Source organism: Pelobates fuscus, chromosome 7 (assembly GCF_036172605.1).
Source record: "Pelobates fuscus isolate aPelFus1 chromosome 7, aPelFus1.pri, whole genome shotgun sequence".
NCBI classification, from domain to species: domain Eukaryota; kingdom Metazoa; phylum Chordata; class Amphibia; order Anura; family Pelobatidae; genus Pelobates; species Pelobates fuscus.
Genome location: NC_086323.1, coordinates 118,329,399 through 118,354,364, shown reverse-complemented (window position 1 = coordinate 118,354,364; position 24,966 = coordinate 118,329,399). Strand labels below are relative to the sequence as shown.

Here is a 24,966-nt window from a genome sequence, read left to right as displayed (position 1 = left end):
ACTTGCAGAGGTTGGCAGAGTACACGCTGAAGGCCTGACACCCGCTTTAAGGACACTGACTGCTATTAGCTTACAGTGAAAAACTTTTTTTCTTTTTAAAGGCATGCTATAGTGACACCAGATATGAGTGGCAAAGTGCACTTGCAGAGGTTGGCAGAGTACACGCTGAAGGCCGGACACCAGCTTGAAGACAACTAACTACTTGTCAGGATCGGGACAGGGATCCAACACGCAGAGTACAAACAGTAGCCAGATACGTATACCGGACCTTAGAATGGCCGGACTAACGTAAGTAGTACAGTATAGAATGGTCAAAGACAAGCCGAGGTCGAGGGTAACAGAAGACAGGTAAGCGAGAGACAAGCCGAATCAAGGGTAACAGAGATAAGCAGAGTAAGGTAAACAAGCCGGGTCAAAACCAAAAAGGGATAATAGAATACACAAGCACTGAGTGACTAGAACAAGCTAGAACCATGACAGGGCAATGAGCTAATGAAAGAAGCTCTGTTAAATACCCTGTTCAGAGCAGTAACCACGCCCCCAAGGCGTCCTGATTGGTCCTGCAGCCATTGACTGACAGGTTGTTCCGGGGGAGTGTCCTGATGACTACTTCCTGCCTAGATGCTGTAAAAGGCAGTCACTCCCTCGCGGCCGGCCTAGCATGACCGGATAGACCGCGGGGAAGGGAGCCATCAGACCGTCTGGATGGAGGAACAGCTAAGTCTCTACCTCTTTCGGAGGTAGAGACCACAGGTACCCTGACAGTACCCCCCCTCTCAGATACGCCCACCGGGCGGAATGAACCGGGACGAGATGGGAAGCGAGAGTGATACGCCCTGCGGAGACGGGGAGCATGAACATCCTCCTGAGGTACCCAACTCCTCTCCTCAGGACCATATCCCTTCCAATCAACCAGATATTGTACTCTCCCCCGGGAGATTCGAGAATCAATAATAGAGTTAACCTCATACTCCTCCTGACCCTCCACCTGAACGGGGCGAGGAGGGGCTATTGTGGAGGAAAATCTGTTACATATGAGTGGTTTCAGCAATGAAACGTGAAACGAGTTCGGGATGCGTAAGGTATTAGGAAGAGCTAAACGATACGCAACTGGATTGATACGGGTCAGCACCCTGTAGGGTCCAATATAACGAGGAGCGAACTTCATGGAGGGCACTTTTAAACGGATGTTCCTCGTGCTCAGCCATACCCTATCACCTGGAACAAAGACCGGAGCCGCTCTTCTACGTTTATCAGCGTGTTTCTTGACCAACATAGATTTGTGCACAAGGATTTGTCGAGTTTGATCCCACAACTTCCTCAAATTGGCAACATGAACATCAACCGACGGCACCCCCTGGGAAGGGGAATCCGAAGGAAGAATAGACGGATGAAAACCATAATTCATGAAGAAGAGGCTTGAATGAGTAGAATCGCAAACGAGATTGTTGTGTGCAAACTCCGCCCAAGGAATCAAACCGACCCAATCATCCTGGGGTTCAGAAACAAAGCATCGTAAATATTGTTCAATTTTCTGGTTGGTACGTTCAGCAGCTCCGTTAGACTGAGGATGATAGGCAGAAAAAAAGTTTAATTTAATACCAAGTTGAGAGCAGAAGGACCTCCAAAAGCGGGAAACAAATTGGGAGCCTCTGTCCGATACAATTTGAGAGGGTATCCCATGTAGGCGAAAAATCTCCTTAGCGAATATCTCTGCCAATTCGGGAGAAGACGGGAGTTTAGGCAGGGGAATGAAGTGTGCCATCTTAGTAAACCTGTCAACCACGGTGAGGATAACAGTGTCTTTTAGAGATAGGTAGATCGACAATAAAGTCCATGGCCAAACAGGACCATGGTTTTTCTGGAACCTCCAAGGGTTGCAGGAATCCACATGGAAGCGTATGGGGTTGTTTGGTTTTAGTACAAACTTCACATGCAGCGATGAACTCCTCAATGTCCCTCCGTAAAGCAGGCCACCAGAAGTCCTTAGAGATCAACGCGTAAGTTTTGCGAATACCAGGATGTCCCGCCATCTTGCTATTATGTAAACACTGTAAAAGTTCCAGTTGAAGAGCAGGAGGAACGAAATGACGGCCCGCAGGAGTCTGTTTAGGTGCTAGATGTTGCAACTTAATGATCTCGGCCAGTAATGGAGAATGAATCCTGAGATTCGTATTAGCAATGATATTGCATTTCGGAACTATAGAAGAAAGAACTGGTTCAGGTACAGTAGAAGGTTCATATTGGCGAGATAATGCATCGGCTTTACAGTTTTTAGAACCGGTTCTGTAAGTAAGTACATAATTGAAGTGAGTCAGGAATAAGGACCAACGAGCTTGTCTAGAGGATAAGCGCTTAGCCTCCCCAATATAGGACAAGTTTTTGTGGTCCGTCAAAATCGTAATAGGGTGTAGGGTCCCCTCCAACAAATGTCTCCACTCCTTTAAGGCTTTAATGACTGCTAACAGTTCCCTTTCCCCGATGTCATATCTGCTCTCAGGCCCAGAAAATTTCTTAGAGAAGAAACCACAAGGGTGTAACGGTTTATCCACCCCTAACCTTTGAGACAGAACAGCCCCAACTGCTGTCTCAGAGGCATCGACCTCGAGCAAGAAAGGCAGAGTCGTATCAGGATGGACTAGAATGGGAGCCGAGGCAAAAAGTTCCTTGAGAGTCTTGAAAGCACCCAGAGCTTCCTTAGACCAGAACTTAGTATCAGCCCCTTGTTTGGTCATATTGGTAATAGGCGCAATGATAGAGGAGTATCCTTTAACCCCTTAAGGACACATGACATGTCTGACACGTCATGATTCCCTTTTATTCCAGAAGTTTGGTCCTTAAGGGGTTAATGAAGCGCCTATAGTAGTTGGAAAAACCAATAAACCTTTGGATAGCCTTGAGTCCTTTGGGCAAGGGCCAGTCTAAAATAGATTGAAGTTTTACAGGATCCATTTTAAAACCCTCCCCAGAAATCACGTATCCAAGAAAGTCTACCTGAGACTGATCAAAACTGCACTTCTCCAATTTGCAATATAGACCATGTTGCAGCAGCTTGTGTAATACCTTTCTGACCTGTCTATGGTGAGTCTCAATCTCCTTAGAGTGTATTAGTATGTCGTCCAGGTAAACAATAACACAATCATGCTGAAACTCCCTAAGTACCTCATTAATCAAATCTTGAAATACTGCAGGAGCATTGCATAGTCCAAATGGCATAACAGTGTATTCGTAATGGCCATACCGGGTATTGAATGCCGTCATCCACTCGTGACCTTGCTGGATTCTCACCAAATTGTAAGCCCCTCTGAGATCTAACTTGGTGAAGATTTTGGAGCCCTTAAGACGATCAAATAACTCGGTAATCAGTGGGATAGGATAGGCATTTCTGACAGTTATTTTATTCAAGCCTCGGTAATCGATACAAGGTCTCAGCGTGCCATCCTTCTTCTTAATGAAAAAGAACCCAGCCCCGGCCGGAGAAGAAGACCTCCTGATGAATCCCTTTTCTAAATTCTCCCGAATATACTCCTCTAGAACCGAGTTTTCCTGAACAGACAAAGGATATACATGGCCCCTCGGAGGCATAGTGCCGGGTAGAAGCTTAATCTTACAGTCAAATGACCTGTGTGGAGGCAAAGAATCGGCATTCTTCTTGTCAAACACTGCCCTTAAGTCTAGGTAAAGGTCTGGTATTTGTCTTTCTGTGGACTGAGTAGGATTCTCCGGTATGTTAATATTAGCTAATGGAGAAACCTTGCACAAACACCGATCCTGGCAGCCCTGGCCCCACGAGAGTATCTCTCCTAACTCCCAATCGATAATAGGGTTATGTTTTTTCAACCATGGGTACCCCAGAACTATGGGAACGGAAGGAGACGAAATGAGCAGAAGAGATAAATTCTCCACGTGTAGGATACCCACATTTAAATTAATGGGTATGGTCTCACGAAAGATAACAGGGTCTAGTAGTGGTCTACCATCTATGGCCTCAACGGCCAAAGGTGTCTCCCTTAGCTGGGATGGGAAATTGTTCTTACTAGCAAAGGCTTGGTCGATAAAATTCTCAGCAGCACCGGAATCTATCAATGCCATAGCCCTTACATTCTATGTTTCTATGTTTCTATGTTTCTTACTACTTCCTTCCCCCAAGTTAAGGAAACTGGTAGCAGAAGCCTGTGATCTTTATAATCAGGAGTAGAGGACAAAATAGAAACACCCAAGGCCTGTCCTCTAGAGAGACTTAGGTGCAAGCTTTTCCCGGGCGGTTAGAACAGTTCGAGAGTAAATGACCTTTGGCTCCACAATACATACACAAACCCTCTCTTCTCCTGTGCTGTCTTTCCTCCTCAGAGAGGCGGGTATACCCTATCTGCATAGGTTCAGTAAGCAAAGATATCGTGGAGTCAGGACTTGGAACAGCGGGAGCTAACCTAAAAGAAGGTCTCTGGTTCCCCTCTCGAGTGTTCTGTCTCTCTCTTAGACGTTCATCTATACGAGAGATGAACGAAATTAAATCCTCTAAATTCTCAGGGAGTTCTCTGGTAGCAACCTCATCAAGGATTACATCAGATAGGCCATTCAAAAATACATCCATATACGCCTGCTCATTCCACTTGATTTCTGCCGCCAGAGACCTGAACTCTAGTGCATAATCCACCAGTGTTCGGTTCTCCTGTCTCAGGCGCAACAGTAATCTGGCTGCATTAACCTTTCTACCTGGAGGGTCAAATGTTCTTCTAAAAGCAGCTACAAATGCGTTATAGTTATAAACTAATGGATTATCGTTCTCCCATAGTGGGTTGGCCCATCTCAGAGCTTTCTCAATGAGTAGGGTGATAATAGATCCTACTTTTGCCCTATCTGTAGGGCATCTATCTGTAAGAGCGAGGTTGCAATTCAAAGTGGATACTAATTTGGTTTAAAAAACCACGACACTTCTCAGGAGCCCCACCATAGCGTACTGGGGGGGTAATGTGAGAAGAAGCACCCACTGTGGCTACCTCTAGACCTGAACCGACAGGAGAAACAGGGGTATTACGTATCTCTTCTGGTGGTTTATTGGCACAAGCTAATAGAGCCTGTAGCGCAAGCGCCATCTGATCCATTCTGTGATCCATGGCTTCAAACCTAGGATCAGGAGCAGCCAGCTGACTGTTTGTACTTGCAGGATCCATTGGCCCTGTCGTAATGTCAGGATCGGGACAGGGATCCAACACGCAGAGTACAAACAGTAGCCAGATACGTATACCGGACCTTAGAATGGCCGGACTAACGTAAGTAGTACAGTATAGAATGGTCAAAGACAAGCCGAGGTCGAGGGTAACAGAAGACAGGTAAGCGAGAGACAAGCCGAATCAAGGGTAACAGAGATAAGCAGAGTAAGGTAAACAAGCCGGGTCAAAACCAAAAAGGGATAATAGAATACACAAGCACTGAGTGACTAGAACAAGCTAGAACCATGACAGGGCAATGAGCTAATGAAAGAAGCTCTGTTAAATACCCTGTTCAGAGCAGTAACCACGCCCCCAAGGCGTCCTGATTGGTCCTGCAGCCATTGACTGACAGGTTGTTCCGCGGGAGTGTCCTGATGACTACTTCCTGCCTAGATGCTGTAAAAGGCAGTCACTCCCTCGCGGCCGGCCTAGCATGACCGGATAGACCGCGGGGAAGGGAGCCATCAGACCGTCTGGATGGAGGAACAGCTAAGTCTCTACCTCTTTCGGAGGTAGAGACCACAGGTACCCTGACACTACTATTCAATCTATAACAGTGGAAAAAGTTTTTTGGTTTTAAATGCACGCTATAGTGACACCAGATATGAGTGGCAATGTGCACTTGCAGAGGTTGGCAGAGTACACGCTGAAGGCCTGACACCCGCTTTAAGGACACTGACTGCTATTAGCTTACAGTGAAAATCTTTTTTCTTTTTAAAGGCACGCTATAGTGACACCAGATATGAGTGTCAAAGTGCACTTGCAGAGGTTGGCAGAGTACACGCTGAAAGCCTGACACCCGCTTGAAGGACACTGACTGCTATTAGCTTACAGTGAAAAACTTTTTTTCTTTTTAAATGCACGCTATAGTGACACCAGATATGAGTGGCAATGTGCACTTGCAGAGGTTGGCAGAGTACACGCTGTAGGCCTGACACCCGCTTTAAGGACACTGACTGCTATTAGCTTACAGTGAAAATCTTTTTTCTTTTTAAAGGCACGCAATAGTGACACCAGATATGAGTGTCAAAGTGCACTTGCAGAGGTTGGCAGAGTACACGCTGAAAGCCTGACACCCGCTTGAAGGACACTGACTGCTATTAGCTTACAGTGAAAAACTTTTTTTCTTTTTAACCCCTTAAGGACACATGACGTGTGTGACACGTCATGATTCCCTTTTATTCCAGAAGCTTGGTCCTTAAGGGGTTAAAGGCACGCTATAGTGACACCAGATACGAGTGGCAATGTGCACTGGCAGAGGTTGGCAGAGTACACGCTGTAGGCCTGACACCCGCTTGAAGACAACTAACTGCTATTCAATCTATAACAGTGGAAAAAGTTTTTTCTTTTTAAAGGCACGCTATTGTGACACCAGATATGAGTGGCAAAGTGCACTTGCAGAGGTTGGCAGAGTACACGCTGAAGGTGACACGCCGACACAGAAGCTGGCAGGCAGGCAACTGCAATTACATTACACAGAAAAAAAAACAGCAGACTGATGTTCTAGCCCTAAAAAGGGCTTTTTGGGGTGCTGTCCTTACAGCAGAGATCAGATGAGTCCTTCAGGACTGTAGTGGACACTGAATACCCTAGCCTAGCTATCAATTTCCCTATCAAATGAGCAGCAGCTACACTTTCCCTCCTCTATCTAAGAATGCAGCTTCAGAATGAATCTAAAATGGATGCTGTACAGGAGGTGGGAGGGTGTGGAAGGGAGGGTCTGCTGCTAATTTGCTGGAATGTGTCTGCTGACCATGAGGCACAGGGTCAAAGTTTACTCAATGATGACGAATAGGGGGCGGATCGAACCACGCTTGTGTTCACCCGCCGTGGCGAACGCGAACACGCTATGTTCGCCAGGAACTATTCGCCAGCGAACAGTTCGGTACATCACTAATCTCCAACAAGTGTTTACACACCATTTACTTAAGTGAGTGACCCTCACTGGTATAACATATATTACTTAAAGTGCATCACACTTTACTACAGACAGACATACACCTTTTAATAAAGGGTCTAACTATTTGTGTGGTAACCCCACCATTTCTTTGATACAGTGGTACAACACACTGGAAAAAATTAGTGGTCTTCCCCACTATTGTTTGCCGCCCTTTACACCAACTGCGTTGATTTGGGTGACCCCCATATTTAATCCACTAAACACTTTGGGTGAACCCCATTTCAATCTGATCTCAGATTATTTGTTAACTAATTTATTAAAACTAAAACATGTCTGTTAATAATGAACCCACAATGTCTCAAGAACTTAAAGCCTGGCTAGTCTCCACAATAGCCGAATCCATCCCTAAGGCGTTAGCAGCCTTCCATGAAAAAACTGGCGATATCAATCCCATCACTCACATATCCTCTGACTCAGAGGACTCTCAGCCCTCAGACCAAGAACCAACTCGCAAACGCCCTTGGAAAGGGAGTAGTATTTCCGCGGACAAGGGAAAGGCTCCTGCCAAGTCCCTGAAATTATCAATTAATCGCCCAGCACAAGATATTTTTGACCCCTTGGAGGGTTCTACATCTCATAGGGGCGATGAAATTCAAGACTACTGAGCTCCCGAGAACTGGGACCAGAGGTCAACGGATTACTCTTTGGAGATCTCTCCAAACACGTAGCGGTATTCACTACCCTAAATAAGGCCCAATCCTCCTTTAGGAGAGTTTTTCGTTCCCAGTCAGGCCGTTTTTCTGGGAGAGCTGGACGTTATAGAGGCCGAACGAACAGCAGAATTGCCTTCACAGGCTACAGGCCTCACCCGTCAGAAAATTATTGACAGGCCTACTGTCCACCTCTATCCAGGCCATTTATCCAGGACCCTTACACTACCGAGCCATGCAACGGCTCAAGACATACTATTTACACCGTTCCACCTCCTACAATCAATACATCCACCTAACAGACGAAGTTCGTATAGAACTTCATTGGTGGCTCCACAACATGGAAGCCTGGAATGGCAAAGCCATCTTCGGATCCCAACCGGATTTCATTCTGGAATCCGATGCCAGTCTCCTAGGTTGGGGCGCCACTTGCTCTGAACGGTCCACAGGAGGCCTATGGTCCCCCTCCGAGAAAGCACTGCACATCATTTGCCTAGAATTGATCGCAGGATCTTTTGCAATTCGCAGTTTCACAAACGACTGCTTCAATTGTTCACTAGTACTACGCTTGGACAACGTCTCTGCAGTACATTATGTGAATCGTTTGGGAGGTTCCCGATCCAAGTTACTGTCGGACCTTACCAAGGAACTCTACCAATTCTTCCTAGAGAGAAACTTATCTATCAGAGCGGAATACCTTCCGGGCACGGACAACCTAGTCGCAGACTGGTTCTCCCACCATTGGAGGGATGTAAGCGATTGGCAATTGGCCCCTCACCTATTCTATCAAATTCACTGTCTTTGTGGCCCCCTCTTGTGGTGTATCACCAAATTAATATAAATATTAAACAAGGTTCGTCTACATTAAAAGGTATTTATTTAGAAGGCAACAACACAATACTATAAATATATCACAAACACACAGCCCAGACCCACGGAGCAACAACCCTTTTAAATCTATCTATCTATATAGTAATCCCCTTCCCCACACGTTTGATCTCACCCACGGTTAGGCCTTCACATCTAGTAATGGCTCACTGCTGCAAGTCCAACATCACATCCACCAAGGAAGAAAAGGAAGCAACAGAGTATAACATGGTTCACCAAGATAGCACATGGCGTCTGCACATCTGCTTAGTAGCACAGCCAAGAAGGAACAGAAAGGAATGGGGATAGGGGGGAGTGGTTATCTCTTTCCTGACCTGTAAAGGCATTGCATTACCATATCAAAGGTAAAGCTTATCCCACTGTGAGAAAGGCATACATGAGCTTGGTCACATGACCCCTAGTCACCATATTAGTTTGATGACAGAATGTCACCACATTCCCTCACTTTTTTTTCTCTTATGTTGAGCACATTTAAAAGTGAGAGAAAGAATATAGTCAAACAGGGGTTGCATCACCCCACATTCCCCCAATTTCTATTGTTTTCAGTTGTTCCGTTTTTAAATTAACTACTGCCCTAGTGGGTTGGTAAGCACCCTGGTAGTTGTTCATTAATATTATATGGTAATGTGTTCATGTGAAGTAAAGTAAAATCCAGACACAATCAACCCCACACAGTAATTATCACTAGTTTATGACACAATATGATGTTTAGTTTAGTCTGGGACTGGAATCTGAAGACTGTGACTGATCTGTGTGCTTGATAGCTGTGATTTTAGAATTAATTCTCCTTGAATATTGTCTTAGCCAATCCATTACAAAGCTTGAGGTTTGTTTGTTTAACCCCTTAAGGACACATGACGTGTGTGACACGTCATGATTCCCTTTTATTCCAGAAGTTTGGTCCTTAAGGGGTTAATGGCACATGCAAGTTCATGAGTGTAGGGGAAACTCATTCTGTGACCACCTTGAAATGACACAAATTCCTGCTTCTTGCTGTTACTTTATCCTCATTCTGGGCTGTGTTAATAGTTTGACTCGGTAATCTCAGCACTTCTTCATCTGTATAGTATCCATTTTCAGGATAATAGTTTGACATGTAATCCCAGTACCTCTTCATCTGAATAGTAATCATTTTCATGATAATAGTTTGTCTTGGTAATCCCAGCACTTCTTCATCTGTATAGTAAACTGTGACAGGACATGTCAGTTACCTTCACCTCTCTGGGCCTTCCAATTAAAATGTTCTTTGAATCAAACACAGACAATGAAAAATGTACAACAGTAATCAGCGTATTGTCTTGTGTCAAAGGCTTAACTAGTTTTCTCTAATAAAATCTATTTGGTTGTGGTGTCTTAAGGCTATGTTTACATTTTAGATGTAGGTAAAAGACCCACAAATGTCTCCTGAAATTTTGATTAATTTAGACATTTACTCCACACCTGATGGAGAGTTGAACACAAAACCATATTAGTAATTTATAATTTACTGGTGAATACATGCAATAATCACAAAATGTACATAGTTTTAACCGAAAATTATAATACATGAATGTGAGTGGGAAAGATGTAAGGGTGAAAAATGTATTCGCAATTGAACATAGGTGCAAATTCTCATACCCACAACTATTTAATCCCCTGCGTATAGCCAAATAGAACAAATAGCATACATTGTCACTTTATTCTTTATGCCATCTTCACTCAAGGCAATCTAATTTCCCTATATTCGTAATGACAAAAAGCAAAAAAAAAACAAAAAAACAAAGCATCAAAGATGGAGAGAGAGAAGAAAAAAAAAATAAAAAATAGACTGAATGCTACCATGACACAGTTTGGCAGCGTGCAATCTATAGATCAATCAAAAATCAACTTGAGGCTATATTTGTTGGGAACCAAATAAAAAAAAAAATGCTTTTAATGTTTTTACTGTTGTAAACCAACAGAAAGTTACACTATCACATCTCTCCAGTGTGATCAAATATAAGCCTCACGTTGGCCACAATTCACTTAAACTATGATTTTTTAAATTATTAATCCAGCATCAAAAAAAAAAAAAAAAACATAGCTGGCAGTGCAGGCGTGCTAAACTAATAAAAACAAAAAATATTTGGAATTTGGCCCACCTGACTGTAATTAATGAATTTAGAGGCTTATCCTTAATATGAAAAAAAAAAAATATATATATATATAACAATACATACTAAGGTCCTCTTTAAACTGGAGTGTTACGAGATAATGGTGAGACAGATAAAATATAGAAACAAAAGAAAAACAAACATACATACATACAGATGTAGAGGACAACAAACATTATGGGAGTTATTAATTACTGGGGACCCCTAATTGATCAGTATTTCCCTCCCTCATCTGTTCCCTAAGCGCTTTCACGTCTGCCTCCAATCTCTCAGTCTGTCTCTTTAGGTCCCAGTAGTCTCTATTCCCTTCTTTATTCCTCCAATTATCCCAATTCCGTCTATTAGTCTGATGCTCATCCCATCTATGGTTCCTTCTCCAATTATTCTCCCAATAACTGTTCCTGTTGTTTCTCTGTTTTTCTTGCCAACTGTGATTTTTGCAGTTCTTCTCCCTCCTTTTTAGCCTCTCCCATGTATTATTATTATTCCAATTATTATTGATTACCTTAGGCCCCTCCCATCTATTTTTCCAATTATCTCCCATTACATTGCTTCTTTTAGCACTGTCCCTATTCCTATGGTCCCTCTGTGGATCTCTCCATCTTTTGTCAAAGTCCTGTTTTGGTCTCCAGTTCTCATTATCCCTCTTGTTCTGGGGTACATCCCACCTCTGGCTTCTCCATTTACCATCTAAATCTCTACCAGAGTCAACCTTGAATGTTCTTATGGCTGAAACGGAGAAGGCCTGTTCTGAGGAAGGATGCTTAATCCACCAATTGTCAGCTCTAGTTAGTACAATCTCTAAGTCTGCTGGTGTTGGATCAAAAAGCCTGACAAATTCTTGACACTCCCAGGGAAGGGCTTCCATTACTTTAGCAATGTGTTCTGGTGAGCCCAAGACCAGAGGCTGTTGAGGTTGGCGTAGCGTATACCAGAACAATATCCTTTGAGCTACCTCTCTAGGACCATCTGCTGGCCTCATCATAATATTAGCTATTTCTTTCTCTATGCTGACTAGATAGAAATTTGTTGCAGCAGTTCTTCCTGCCTGATCAGACACACTGTTGTTAAATCCAAATAGTCTGCTAGCCAAAGGACCCATAGCATATTCTAACAGTTCTGTCCATTCTTCTAAGTTAAGACCTCCTCTTTTTGCTCTATTTGCTCCCCTCATAAACCAATGTGTAAAGGTGTTAAAGTCGTCAGTTGGCATACTTCCCCACCATTTCTGGAAATTATCTTTGTCTGTGATTGACATAGTCCTTGTCTGTCTAGAGAAGCTAGTAGGCAGTTCGCTTACATTAAAATGTTCAGTTATTATTATAGGGGCTTGTGGGACACAATTTATAATTGGCACATTTCCCTTGTGCTTTGTTCCCAGCACTGGTTCTTTACTTTCAGGTATATAATACGACTGGTCTGGGCATACTCTAGGAATCTCCTTATCCCATTTATTTGTGTTTTCTTTAATTTTCATTTTATATTCCATGACTAGGTCTTGGAGTTCAGTGATCTCTCTGTTGTTCTATTTCCTTTAATTCCTTCTCCAACCCTTCGATCATTTTGTTTGTTCTTAAGGCAGATATTTTAAAACAATCTCTTTCATCAAGAGCATCTTCCATTTTATTAGTGGTTACTAAATTAGCTTGCTGCAATTCGACTACCATGCTTGCCAAACCCCTTATTGCAGCAACAACCGCTTGTGCCACCAAGCTTTTCCTTTTCTTAATATTGCACTTTTTATTAGTAACAATCTGTGTCAAAACATCCATAAAACCTTCATATTTTCCACAATTGGGGCCTGCTGGTTCTGGAAGCTCATATGGTCCATCATGTTTGTCAATGTCATTCTTGAAGTACTCTAGTACTTTTACAGAAAAATACTTAGTACCCAGAAATGACATTTTAAAACTGAGCTCTCCCTGAGTCTTTAATCGAAATAGACTAGCAGACTAAGAAAAAAACAACAACAAGCTTTTAACAATGGGATTAATTAAAAAAAAAAAAAAAAAAACTGAAACTGGCTCCAAATAGATTGAACCATTTGAGAAACTTAATTACATTAACCTATTCAAACAAACTCTTGTCTTTTAAGAAAAAAACTTCACAGTCTCAATACAACAAATGCCCACAGATAGCAAAACACAAAACCACCCTTCTGCCTTTGTTTAAGGGGAGGGGGTGGGGGGTTTACAAATAAACAGAATGATTTAAAGGAAGATATGGGAACTGTAAAATACCTGATTGTAACGTCACAATGATAATTCCCAACCATATAACAATCTAGCATAGGCACCTTTACTTCATAATATTTACCTCAAATACAAACTGTTCATTTTCTATTAAACACACTCCAGTGTAAAAATGGAAATGGTAACCTGGCTAAACAATAGCCACCACACTGTATTAGCCCCAATACCTTTATCATGTAAACACAATGCTCCTACCCAGAATTCAATGGTTCAAACAGACAAAAGAGAACCAAAAAAAAAAAAAAAACAGTTTGCTATTTAAACTTAGAATGCAGTGAAGCCACAAAATGTACAAAATGTAACATCTAAAAACAATTACAATATATTCAGTTTAGTTCTAGTTAGTTGCAACAGGAGAGAGACAATACAGCACATGGGCTATTAAAAATGGCCGAAACATCAATAATACGAATGCAGTGCAACTATTCAATCTTCCCCTTTAATCACCAATAATTTAAAACTGTGCAGAAACAAAATTAAACTATAAATGCTACAATTTGCAACAAAATACGTTCTGTCAGTCATAATGCACAAACATTATGCTCCTATCCTGAATTCAATTATTCAAACAGACAAAAGATAACAACAACAAAAAATTTTGCTATTTAAACTTAGAATGCAGGGAAGCCTCAAAATGTAACATCTAAGAAAACAATTAAAATAGATTAAGTTTCATTCTAGTTAGTTGCAACAAGAGAGAGACAATACAGCACATGGGCTATTAAAATGGCCAAAACATCAAAGGTTCCAATGCAGTGAAACTTTTCAATTTTCCCTTTTTATCACCAATACTTTAAAACTGTACAGAAACAAAGTTAAACCTATAAATACTACAATTTGCAACAAAATATGTCAGTCACAATACACAAATTTAAAACAGTCAACAAAACACATATGTATATTTGTTTCAACAACGAATCCTATGCTATAAAGTCTCTTGCTCTTAGATTATGTATCAATATGGTAGTTATTGCGCCTCACAAACATTTGTTGTAGAAGTCTAAAATTCATGGTCGCCACATGTGGTGTATTACCAAACTCTATAAATTATTATGTACGCATACACATATAAACTCTGGTCCGTCTACTTTAACAAATATTTATTCAGAGACAAAACAACAACAACATACAAATAATGACACACAATCTAACTAACTATACCAACAACAACAACAACAACAACAACAGCAACAACAACCTAACTAACAATAACAACTAAATCTTATAAAATCACCAGATCCCACTCACAGTTCACCATGATAAAAATTAGCCCATGTCTGCTTAAGGGTCTGCTTAGTAGCACAGCCAAGAAGGAACAGAAAGGAATGGGGATAGGGGGGAGTGGTTATCTCTTTCCTGACCTGTAAAGGCATTGAATTACCATATCAAAGGTAAAGCTTATCCCACTGTGAGAAAGGCATACATGAGCTTGGTCACATGACCCCTAGTCACCATATTAGTTTGATGACAGAATGTCACCACACCTCTCACTGGACCTATTCGCATCTCGGCTCAATCGCCAGACGGAGGCCTTTTTCAGCTGGCTCCCAGACCCCCAGTCCCGGGCAGTCGATGCAGTTCTGCATCCTTGTCCGGTGACAGGCGCATATGCGTTCCCACATTTCTCCATGATCCAACGCACCCTTTACAGGGTCAAAGCCCTAGTAGTAACGATAGTCATTGTCACTCCCCTATGGAGAGCCCAGACTTGGTTCCCAACCCTACTAGAATTATCTGCGAATTACCCAATTCTTCTACCTCAACTTCCCAACATCCTCAAAGACCCAACAGGGCTCTGTCCCCCACTCGCCCTTCAGGGCCGACTCCAGCTTGTGGCCTGGACCGTTTCAGGGGATCCTGGAACGTGTCAGGACTTTCAGAGACAGCTCAGGCTTTCCTATGGGACTCATGGGCCACAGGTACCAGACGAGCTTACCTCTCTGCATGGCGATCTTGGGCCGGCTGGTGTTTGAAAAGGGATACCGATCCCTTTTCAGCACCTCTGACCATTATTCTGAATTTCCTATCTACCCTTTTCGATCAGGGCAAGTCTTACAGATCTATTAATGTTTTTAGATCAGCCATCTCTGCGGCCCACAACCCTATTGATAATGCATCAATAGGAAAACACCCTTCAGTCTGTAGACTTTTACGAGGAATCAGGCTAGCCAGACGTCCCTGTCCTAAATATTCTAATTTCTGGGATGTCACTCAGGTTTTCTCCCTTTTAGAATCATGGCCCTCTAATGAGAATCTGACATTACGCCAACTTTCTGCCAAACTGGCCTTACTCCTATGTCTGGTATCCTTCCGTAGGGTCTCAGACATTCGAGCCTTCGATTTCCACGCCATAACCTTCTCACCCGAAGGCATTACCTTTTTATATTACCAAGCGTACTAAGACTAATTCATCATCTGTCTTTTACCCCTATTTCCCGAATAGACAATCACTTTGCGTGGCGCTCTGCGTAAGGCATTATATAAATGCCACAACCTCTCTACGTCCCCCTACAGGACCCCTTCTCGTATCCTACGTCAAACCACACAAGCCTGTGTCGACCCCCACCGTCGCACGGTGGATCAGATGGATACTAACGCAAGCAGGAGTTGACTCTTCCTTCGGAGCGCACTCGGTCAGAACAGCAGCTGCATCCTCAGCCTTTCGTGCGGGTAGTTCCTTATCAGACATCCTGTCATCTGCGGATTGGTCTCTAGGGAGTCTACCTTTCGTACATTCTACTTCAAACCTATGTCACACGCTGCATCCTCTATCATTTAGGAGCGTTAAAACAGCAAATATGAAGCCTCCTGTCTTAATTAGGGATTATTCTAGCTTTAGTGACTGAATAATCTAAATTTTATTAACGACAGGAGGCGAATATTTCCCCCCCCCTTCTTTATTCTCATTATTATTATACCCGCCTAGGTAAGTTACTATATATGTTCCAGTCTATCTGTTCCACACAATTCATACACCATCTGCCATAGATTCACGCCACAACACTTCTAACCTAGTGTTTGAAATATTCAACATTTTTTTACAAGAAGTAATTACAGTTATTGTTCTTAACATGCATGCCGTAAAATTGCATTCATCTAGTATGAGAACCTATACTCTCATGTCTTTTTTCTCTGTTCCCTTAGTGTGAAAAATACCTACACTTGTACATATGGATTCTTCAATCACGCTGAATATTTACATGGTTGACTACATCAGGACTTCAACTTAGTCCACAGTTCATCGTTACGGTTTACAGGGTTGACACAGACATATCATCGGCCACAGCAAGAAAGAGGATATGGGAGGAGTTTGATGACATCATATAATACTGTTATACAATCTGATTGGTTGAACTTTTTACATTACTGTTAACTGTTCCTTTGCTGCTGGGAGGTTCAGTAAAGAAAGATAAAGCAAATATTCGCCTCCTGTCGTTAATAAAATTTGGATTATTCAGTCACTAAAGCTAGAATAACCCTTAATTGACCCTGGCCTCCCACCCTCCGAAACTTTCACCCCTCACCTTGAACCCCTGCATCCACGTACTCCGAATTCCCTCTACCACCCCACTCGAAAAGAAACTGAAAAACATGCACATATTAAAATGGCTTTATTAACTGTATTAAACCATATTATAAAACAACTTTATCTAAACTAAGGTATATGGTTATTGTTATGGATATTTCATTTCTGTGAAGTGATATGCTTCACGTAGACAATGTTCAGTTGAGATTAAACATTCATGCAATGGTTATGGCCACCAATATGTGTCACTAGGGAGCAAATATGCTCCCTTTGAACAACAGTCCACTAAAAGGTCTGTTCACATGTTAAAAGGTTTGGACCCCAAGTCATGACTTTGTGGCTTCCCCTCGGGTTCCATACCCATTTAATTTAACTTCTGTCCCCATGTTTACACGATTCTGCTGTATTAAATTTTTTTGTCAGAAACATCAAATGCCGTTTGGAATTATTTTACCGTGGGTGGTAACTCGTGCTTTTCCCCCAAAATGTGAAATGTCATATATCTTGTGTGAACGTCTATCGCCATGCACTTGTGTGTTTGTGCTAATGTCATTTGAAACAAGTGGTTTACTTGTGTGTAGTGTTTGCGTTTGAATGCGGAGTGTGTTTGTATGTAGTGTTTGTATTTGTATTCTGGGATGTATAAACAAATACTATAATAATATGTGGTACACCTGATGGGCCCCCTGCAGCTTGCAGGACACTGGCTGCATAGGCTTTAGTTCCACAGCTAGTGACCATCATTGCCAAGGGGAGCAAGGGACAGATGTTGCAGTGGACCCCTGTAAATTATGGGGCCCAAGGTTGTTTGCCCCTTTTGCCCTGCAATAAAGACAGCTTTAATTATCTGTTGATAATACACCCTAGGATACACATGTTTATGAGCAGGATAATGTGAGTTACTTAAAGGATGGTAAACAGTGGAGAAAGTGATGGGTTCGTAGACTTACTTTTTGCAACTGGGACCTGAAAGTGAGTATTGATAACAAACTATATTGGACAGAAAGCATATCACAAATAGAGAGACTGCTCACTGGATATAAAGAAACAGAATGACCTTCTTATCATAAGATGTGAAAAGATGTTGATTAACTTAGAAGGGTTAGAAGTCTTGTAAGATTCAGAACAAGTAAGAAAAGAGCACAGTGCTGGTGGCTGTTACAAATGGTGGGATTTAAGGTTTGTAGAGCACTTACGTGGTAAGACAGGAAGTATGCAGACATACGGGGGTATGCTATTCTCCGGGCCATAGTTAAGTTCCAGTTTGGCATGGAGAGTGAAAAATTGGCTGTATCTTCTGTATATAAAATACTTGCTACCACCTTTGGTTTTCACCTCGATCACAAAAGCCTGCAAGGAACAACAGGTTACATTTGATTCAGAGCAACAGAGAGAGGTTTAAGTAAAGAGTATGTGTGTCTGCTAATGCTATAGCTGAGTCCTTAGAGACACGGACATATTTAAGGATTTCACAGACTCTGGTAAGGTGGAATAAAATCTGTATATTTCTTTTAGATTCTAAATATGAAGTTACCCATTTACCCTACTGGAGGTGCACTCAAAGAAGCAACAAGTAAAGCAGATGGAATATTGGAATGGTTCTATGCCACTGGTCAAACTGAAGAAATCAAAACACAACAAACTCCAAGCATATATGGAAATTATAGGACTTACATAATATACAGTAAAGCCTCTTTTCTCCTCCACATCTGCTACGTGAGCAGATACAGCAACATCTTCAGGTAACTGGTCAAAATCACTAAGGAACAGAAAGCAGAGCAAAGAAGGTCAGTAGCTGAGATAAGACTAGCAAACAAGATGGTACTATACTGTGGTATATTGGAGACTGTGATGACATTATACAGTGGTATACTGGAGACTGTGATGACATTATACAGTGGTATACTGGTGACTGATGGCATTATACACTGGTATAGTGGAGACAGTGATGACATTATACCGTGGTATATTGGTTACTGATGACTTTATACAGTGGTATATTGGTGACTGTGAGGGTATTGTACAGTGATATATGGGTGACTGAGGGCATTATACAGTGATATATGGGTGACTGAGGGCATTATACAGTGGTATAGTGGAGACAGTGATGACATTATACCGTGGTATATTGGTGACTGATGACTTTATACAGTGGTATATTGGTGACTGTGATGGTATTGTACAGTGGTATATTGGTGACTGTGGGGGCATTATACAGTGATATATGGGTGACTGAGGGCATTATACAGTGATATATGGGTGACTGACGGCATTATACAGTGGTATAGTGGAGACAGTGATGACATTATACCGTGGTATATTGGTGATTGATGACTTTATACAGTGGTATAATGGTGACTGTGATGGTATTGTACAGTGGTATATTGGTGACTGTGGGGGCATTATACAGTGATATATGGGTGACTGAGGGCATTATACAGTGGTATATTGGTGACTGTGATGGCATTATAGAGTAGTATATTGGTGACTGTGAGGGCAATATACAGTGGTATATTGTGATTGATATGGCATTTTACGATAGTATACTGGTGATTAAATTACTATAGCACAGAATGAGATTATATTATCTGGCGGTGTACTACTGGCTATAATCTCATAAGAGTTTGCTTAGTTCATAATCTACATAAATCCATAAATAGATAACTTTACTATGATGGTAACATTTACAAGCTTGGCTTAATGATTAGAGTAAGGATATTCAGTAAGTAAGTATAAAGTAAGTATTATTCAGTATAGTTAATTAATATCTTTTACATGAAACATGCAAGTAGGGCTTTCACAGAATTACTGTACTTTTAACAGCTGCCAACAGTTTGCTCTTAAAATACAGTATGGATTACAGATATTTTGCATGTGTAAATGTATGTATAGCTAGTCTTCGTGACATGTGCCTTTTACCTCTCATCCCGAAGCTGGCGTGGGAGGGACATCCTTGGTTTCACAGAAATGAAGATAAAAAGTCTTCCAAACAGTGACAGGAAAAACCTGATGGCAATCTCACCTGTCAGAAAAAGGAATATGTTCTAGTCTAACCTGTTACAAAGACACATTATGCATCATATTGTGTAATGATGGAGACATCTTTGAGGCATACAGTGTGACTGATTGGTTGTATGCAGCTTTGAGTATTGTTCTGTGATATGACATCAAGTAGAGAATACAGTAAACGAGTGCGGGTTTGCACCTGTGGATGATCACTTAATCCCGGTTCTTTGGAGGAACTTTATGGAGATCTAGAAACCATATGCACTATTAATTGTCATCACATTGGTGGCAGCGGCAGCAGACAATATTTATGCATTAGCACAAGTGAGATAATCAGTGTTGGAGGTATAAACCAGTATAATAATTTGGTGATTAGTGCAGCTGCAGCATATTGTTGCTTGGTCCTTTTTTTCCTTAACCCCTTAAAGACCAAACTTGTGGAATAAAAGGGAATCATGACATGTCACACATGTCATGGGTTCTTAAGGGGTTAAAGAAACGCTATACCTGTATCCTAATACTATAGAATAACCCTCACTGTTTAGGTGGCTGCTTTATATTCTCCCCCACTACTGCCCCATCACAGCCCTTCTACTCCCAAACTCCCTATACCTTTAAACAAACTCCCATCATCCCATGGCCTCTACAAGCTCTGCAGCCCCTACCCCCTTCTCTCCCCCTGCAGCCCCTACCCCCTCTGCAACTCCAATCCCCCTGTTCCTTCTGCAGCCCCCCTACCTTCTGCTCTCCCCCTGCAGCCCTTACCCCCTGCTTCCCCTACAACTCCAACCACCATGCTCCTTCTGTAGCCCAATATCCCCTTGCTCCCTCTGCAGCCCCTACCCACCTACACCTTCTTCAGCCCCTACTCCCCTGCAGCCCCTAACCCCCTACCCCCTGCTCCACGGCAGTTCCTATCTCCTTGCAGACCCATACCCCCTGCACCCTCTGCAGTCCCTGCCCCTATTGTCCCTCTGCAGGTGCCAGTTGGCATGTTACTGCAGGAATGAGGCAACAGAAAGGAATTGTTAGCCTAGAGGACTACACCTCCCGTGTGTCCCTCCTATTTGGGAGGGAGAGTCCCTATTTTGGTCCCAAATCCCTCTTTGTCCATTTCAAGTGTTGGAAAGTCTCTGGGTTGCCAGACTATGATGAGTATGGGACCACCGTGTGAGAGGACACCGTGCTCATCATGAAGCTAATAAAACATGCAAGCTGTCATTGGTGGCTATCTAGTATTTCTATTAACCATGCAGATTTCTAGGTGAATACTCCCGCATACCAAACAGGTCATACAGATGACAGCTAAGGATATATGATGTCAAGCCGTGCAGCTTCCACAGCTTCCATCTGTAAAAACCCATAAATCACATGGCCAATATAACTAGGACCATCCATATCGAAGTTTGTAAGATTTGTGTGCAAAAAAAGGTTATTGATTGAGTGTATGTGTCACCTGGCCAAAACCTGCCAGTCCTCCTTTGCCTTAAGTTCCTTTCAGTTTCAAGTTACATCCACAATTACCAATAACCCGCTGCTTCAGGATATCATCACTATAGTGTGTCACACACCCTAGCGTCCCCAGCCCTCCAGTCTTACAGTGACATTGTAACTTATCATAAAGACAACCTGCTATGAACAGTGCACTAACCTGTCAGACAAGCTGGATAGCCACCGTGCTGCAACTTTCTGGCCTCAGATCCCTTGCACAGGGGCTCTCAGCACAAACAGAGAGATTACGACTACTTACGTGCCCCTCTCTTACACTCCTGTTTATATTCTGGTAATGACACAGAAAGGGGAAGTTTGCATTAAAGAGTTTCTGAAATGCAGAAGGAGATATGTAGGAAGTGGTGACATAATGAAACTTTCTCCGCCCCCACTCAGTTTTTGCGACAGGTGAACCTCTGTGCATGCTGCCCAATTACAAATATGAGGGAATACAGGTTTTTTTTTTCATGCTTAACCAGGACCACATATCACACGTGCCAAGTGTCTCTGTTTAGAAGAGTCAGTTGCTAATTTGGGAACCAATCCATCAGTCCCTCTTTTCTAGGAGTTCTATATTGTTGGGTGTGTCTGAGTGTATAACAGAGCTCCACAGCAATAATACTTACAGCAATGTGTCTTTAAACTACAATAAATGTGTTTAGAAATACGATAAATTGTTCTTGTTCTATATTACATTGAATAAATTGCTAGCAAGTCATCTAAAATTTCTCAGAACAGCCATGCACCTGGACATATCCTAATATATATATATATATATATATATATATATATATATATATATATATATATATATACACACACAACATTAAAACCGCTGACAGGTGAACTGAATAACATTGATTATTGTTACAATGGCATCTGTCAAGGAGTGGGACGTCATGTGTTGGAAGAAGGTAAAATTGGCAACCAAAAAGATCTGAGTGACTTTGACAAGGGCCAAATTGTGACAATATGCAGTGATTAGTACTTACCAAAAGTTGTGCAGGGCAACCATTAAACTAACGTCAGGGTCATGGGCGCCCAAGGCGCATTGATGCACATGTGTAGTGAAGGCTAGACCATCTGGTCCTATCACACACAGAAAAGCTACTGAAGCTCAAATTGCTTAAGAACTTAATACTGGCCATGATGGAAAGGTGTCAGAACATACAGTGCACAGTGGCGTACATACCCGGTATGTATGCCACTGTGGCCAGCCTCTTCTCCTGGGGGGCTCAGGAGCTGGCCACCTCAGGGCCCCCCGAGGCTGGCCCTGGTATCACCGGGCGGGCGCGCGAGGGAGCAGTCTCCCCTGAGTGCTTCCTCTTCAGCTCCCTCGCGCACCGCACTGATACCGGAGCCGGAAGATGATGTCTGTTACTGAGTGTGTTAGTTTGTGTGAGTCTGTTAGTGAGTGTGTGTTTTGTAAGTGAGTGTGTATGTGTCTGTCTGTCAGTGAGTGTGTATGTGTCTGTCTGTCAGTGAGTGTGTATGTATGTCTGTCACCGAGTGTGTGTCTGTCAGTAAATGTGTGTTTCTGTTAGCTAGTGTGTATGCGTCTGTTCGTGAGAGTGTGTGTGTCTGTTAGCTAGTGTGTATGCATCTGTTCGTGAGAGTGTGTGTGTGTGTGTCTTAAGCACTTACCTTTCTCCAGTGCCGGACTCCCTTGGCGCTGGGGATCTCTCCTCCCCGATCCGTCTCTCAGCTCCGAATGCGCATGCGTGGCAAGAGCTGCGCGCGCATTCAAACCGCCCATAGGAAAGCATCTTCTCACTGTGATTTTCACAGTGAGAATCGCGGAAGCTCCTCTAGCGGCTGTTAATGAGACAGCCACTAGAGGCTGGATTAACCCTCAGTGAAACATAGCACATAGCAGTTTCTCTGAAGTGTTAAAACAAGAGGGACCTGGCCCCCAGACCACTTCATTGAGCTGATGTGATCTGGGTGTCTGTAGTGGTCCTTTAAGTGTATGTGTATCTGCATGCACTGGCGTACATACCGCGGTCGCTGGACCTGCCTAAGTCAAGATGGGAGTTACCACAAGGAGTTGTTTAGAATGCCAGACAGACAAGCAAGTACTGACTAACCAATCTGACATCGTGGTGGTAGACAAGGACTGGAAGACTGCAGTAGTAGTGGATATGGCAATACCCAGTGACCATAACATCATGAAGAAGGAACATGAGAAGGTGGGCAAATGTCAAGGACTGAAAGAGGAGCAAGAAAGCATGTGGAAAGTGATGGCACTAGCAGTCCCATTTTTTGACAGGAGCACTCAGGGCTGTGACCCCCAAGTTGGGGCACTGGCTTCAGCAAATTCCAGGTGGGACATTTGAATTCACTGTCCAGAAGAGTCCAGTTCTAGGAACAGATAAGACACTGCGTAGAACACTCAGACAACTTACCTGGGTACTCCAGGGTACCTGTAGCTGCAATGCCTGCTTTCGGAAATCCCTGCAAGGAGAATATGGTTAGCTCCACTGATCTAAAACAGAGCTGCCCTCTGCATGACTCTGTATCGGGCAATGCTTCATTTAATGGAGACAAGTATCTCCTGCAGGGACATAAACCATTCTTAAATGATTTGAAAAATTACTCTGGGAGGTTGCCAGGCCACTCCTGGCACCATAACCACTACATAGGTTATTTGTAAATGCACATGTTTTCTGTTTGTAACAGCTTGGGTAGTGTTTAGCATGCCTAAGTTGTACAGACCACATAAAGATAGCTGGAAGGTATGTATGGAGAAGGGAGATATCATTTTCCCCTGCTATATCTTAGCAAAAAACATGCAATGGCTGCTATTTTCTATCCCATTCGTATGGTATTCTGGCAGTCCGATTGTATTTTAAGAGCACGCTAATGTACCTTTACGGGTAGTGCTGCTAGCTGAATCTACTAATAAATATGCTATTGCGTAGTTTTAATGTGATTTTGAAAGCTTTGAGGGAATGTAAAATTCTGCTTATGCTCTATTGGATGGCAGAAGATATTATGTTACGGCTTTATCCGTCAAATGTGTCTGAATCAAATGCAGTGGAAGTGCACAAAAGGAAAAGCCATTTGAAAAGGTGCAGCCACATTAGCAATGCAGCTGCAAAAATCAATTGTTTTATATCTGTGGCGCATATTAATCAACCAGTCCCTGGGGTCACTTAAACACCAAATGCTGTGCTGCAAGACAGTGAGAATGTTTATTGCATTGAAATGAAAGGCTACAGGTCTAAAATAAGATAATCTACTGCTTAAAGTAGGGGTGGCTAAAAGGTAGATTCTCAGCTACAGCAGAACAAAAAATAATTTTACGTTTTACCAGCCTAAAAGCTACGGGTCTGGGAAGAGACAATCAAATAGTTTAACCCCTTAAGGACCAAACTTCTGGGATAAAAGGGAATCGTGACATGTCACACATGTCATGTGCCCTTAAGGGGTTAAAGGACCCTCTAGGCACTATAACCATACCAATATCTCACTGAAGTGGCTATAGCGCCTGGAGTCCCCAGTTCCTACATCCCCTCTCCCCACGTTCAAAGTTAACTGTTTGAAATGGTTTAACGCTGAAGGAGGGTCCCTGTTGCTGGCAGCTAGGCAGCTCTCTGCTTTTCTGACTGATGCCTCTGCATTAGACAAATCAGTGATGAATGCTAGTGATTGGCGGAGAGTGTCAGCTGAGACTTTTCACCCTATCACAGTAGCCCATCGCTGATTTGAATTGGTTGGGCCAAGGACGAGTGTAGTCTCAGTTGAATTGGTTCAATAGTGGTATGTATCTTGGTATGTATCTATGTGCCGACCCAAATAATTTAACTATTTGTAATAATAAGCTGGGAGCAGGTTAGAGCAGAACT

General features: G+C 42.6%; 1 protein-coding gene across 1 annotated transcript in view; it reads right to left on the bottom strand.

The window, feature by feature from the left end:
• Window positions 1–21,405, bottom strand: part of NCF4 (neutrophil cytosolic factor 4) — a 42,602-nt gene extending 21,197 nt beyond the window's left edge. The window contains exons 1-4 of the mRNA XM_063426502.1: window positions 21,279–21,405; window positions 19,541–19,643; window positions 18,296–18,380; window positions 17,818–17,971 (exon numbers count right to left, since the gene is read on the bottom strand). Of these exons, the coding sequence (XP_063282572.1) occupies window positions 17,818–17,971; window positions 18,296–18,380; window positions 19,541–19,572 (271 nt within the window). The 5' untranslated portion in view covers window positions 19,573–19,643; window positions 21,279–21,405. The remainder of the gene's footprint in view (window positions 1–17,817; window positions 17,972–18,295; window positions 18,381–19,540; window positions 19,644–21,278) is intronic.
• Between the last annotated feature and the right edge of the window lie 3,561 nt (window positions 21,406–24,966).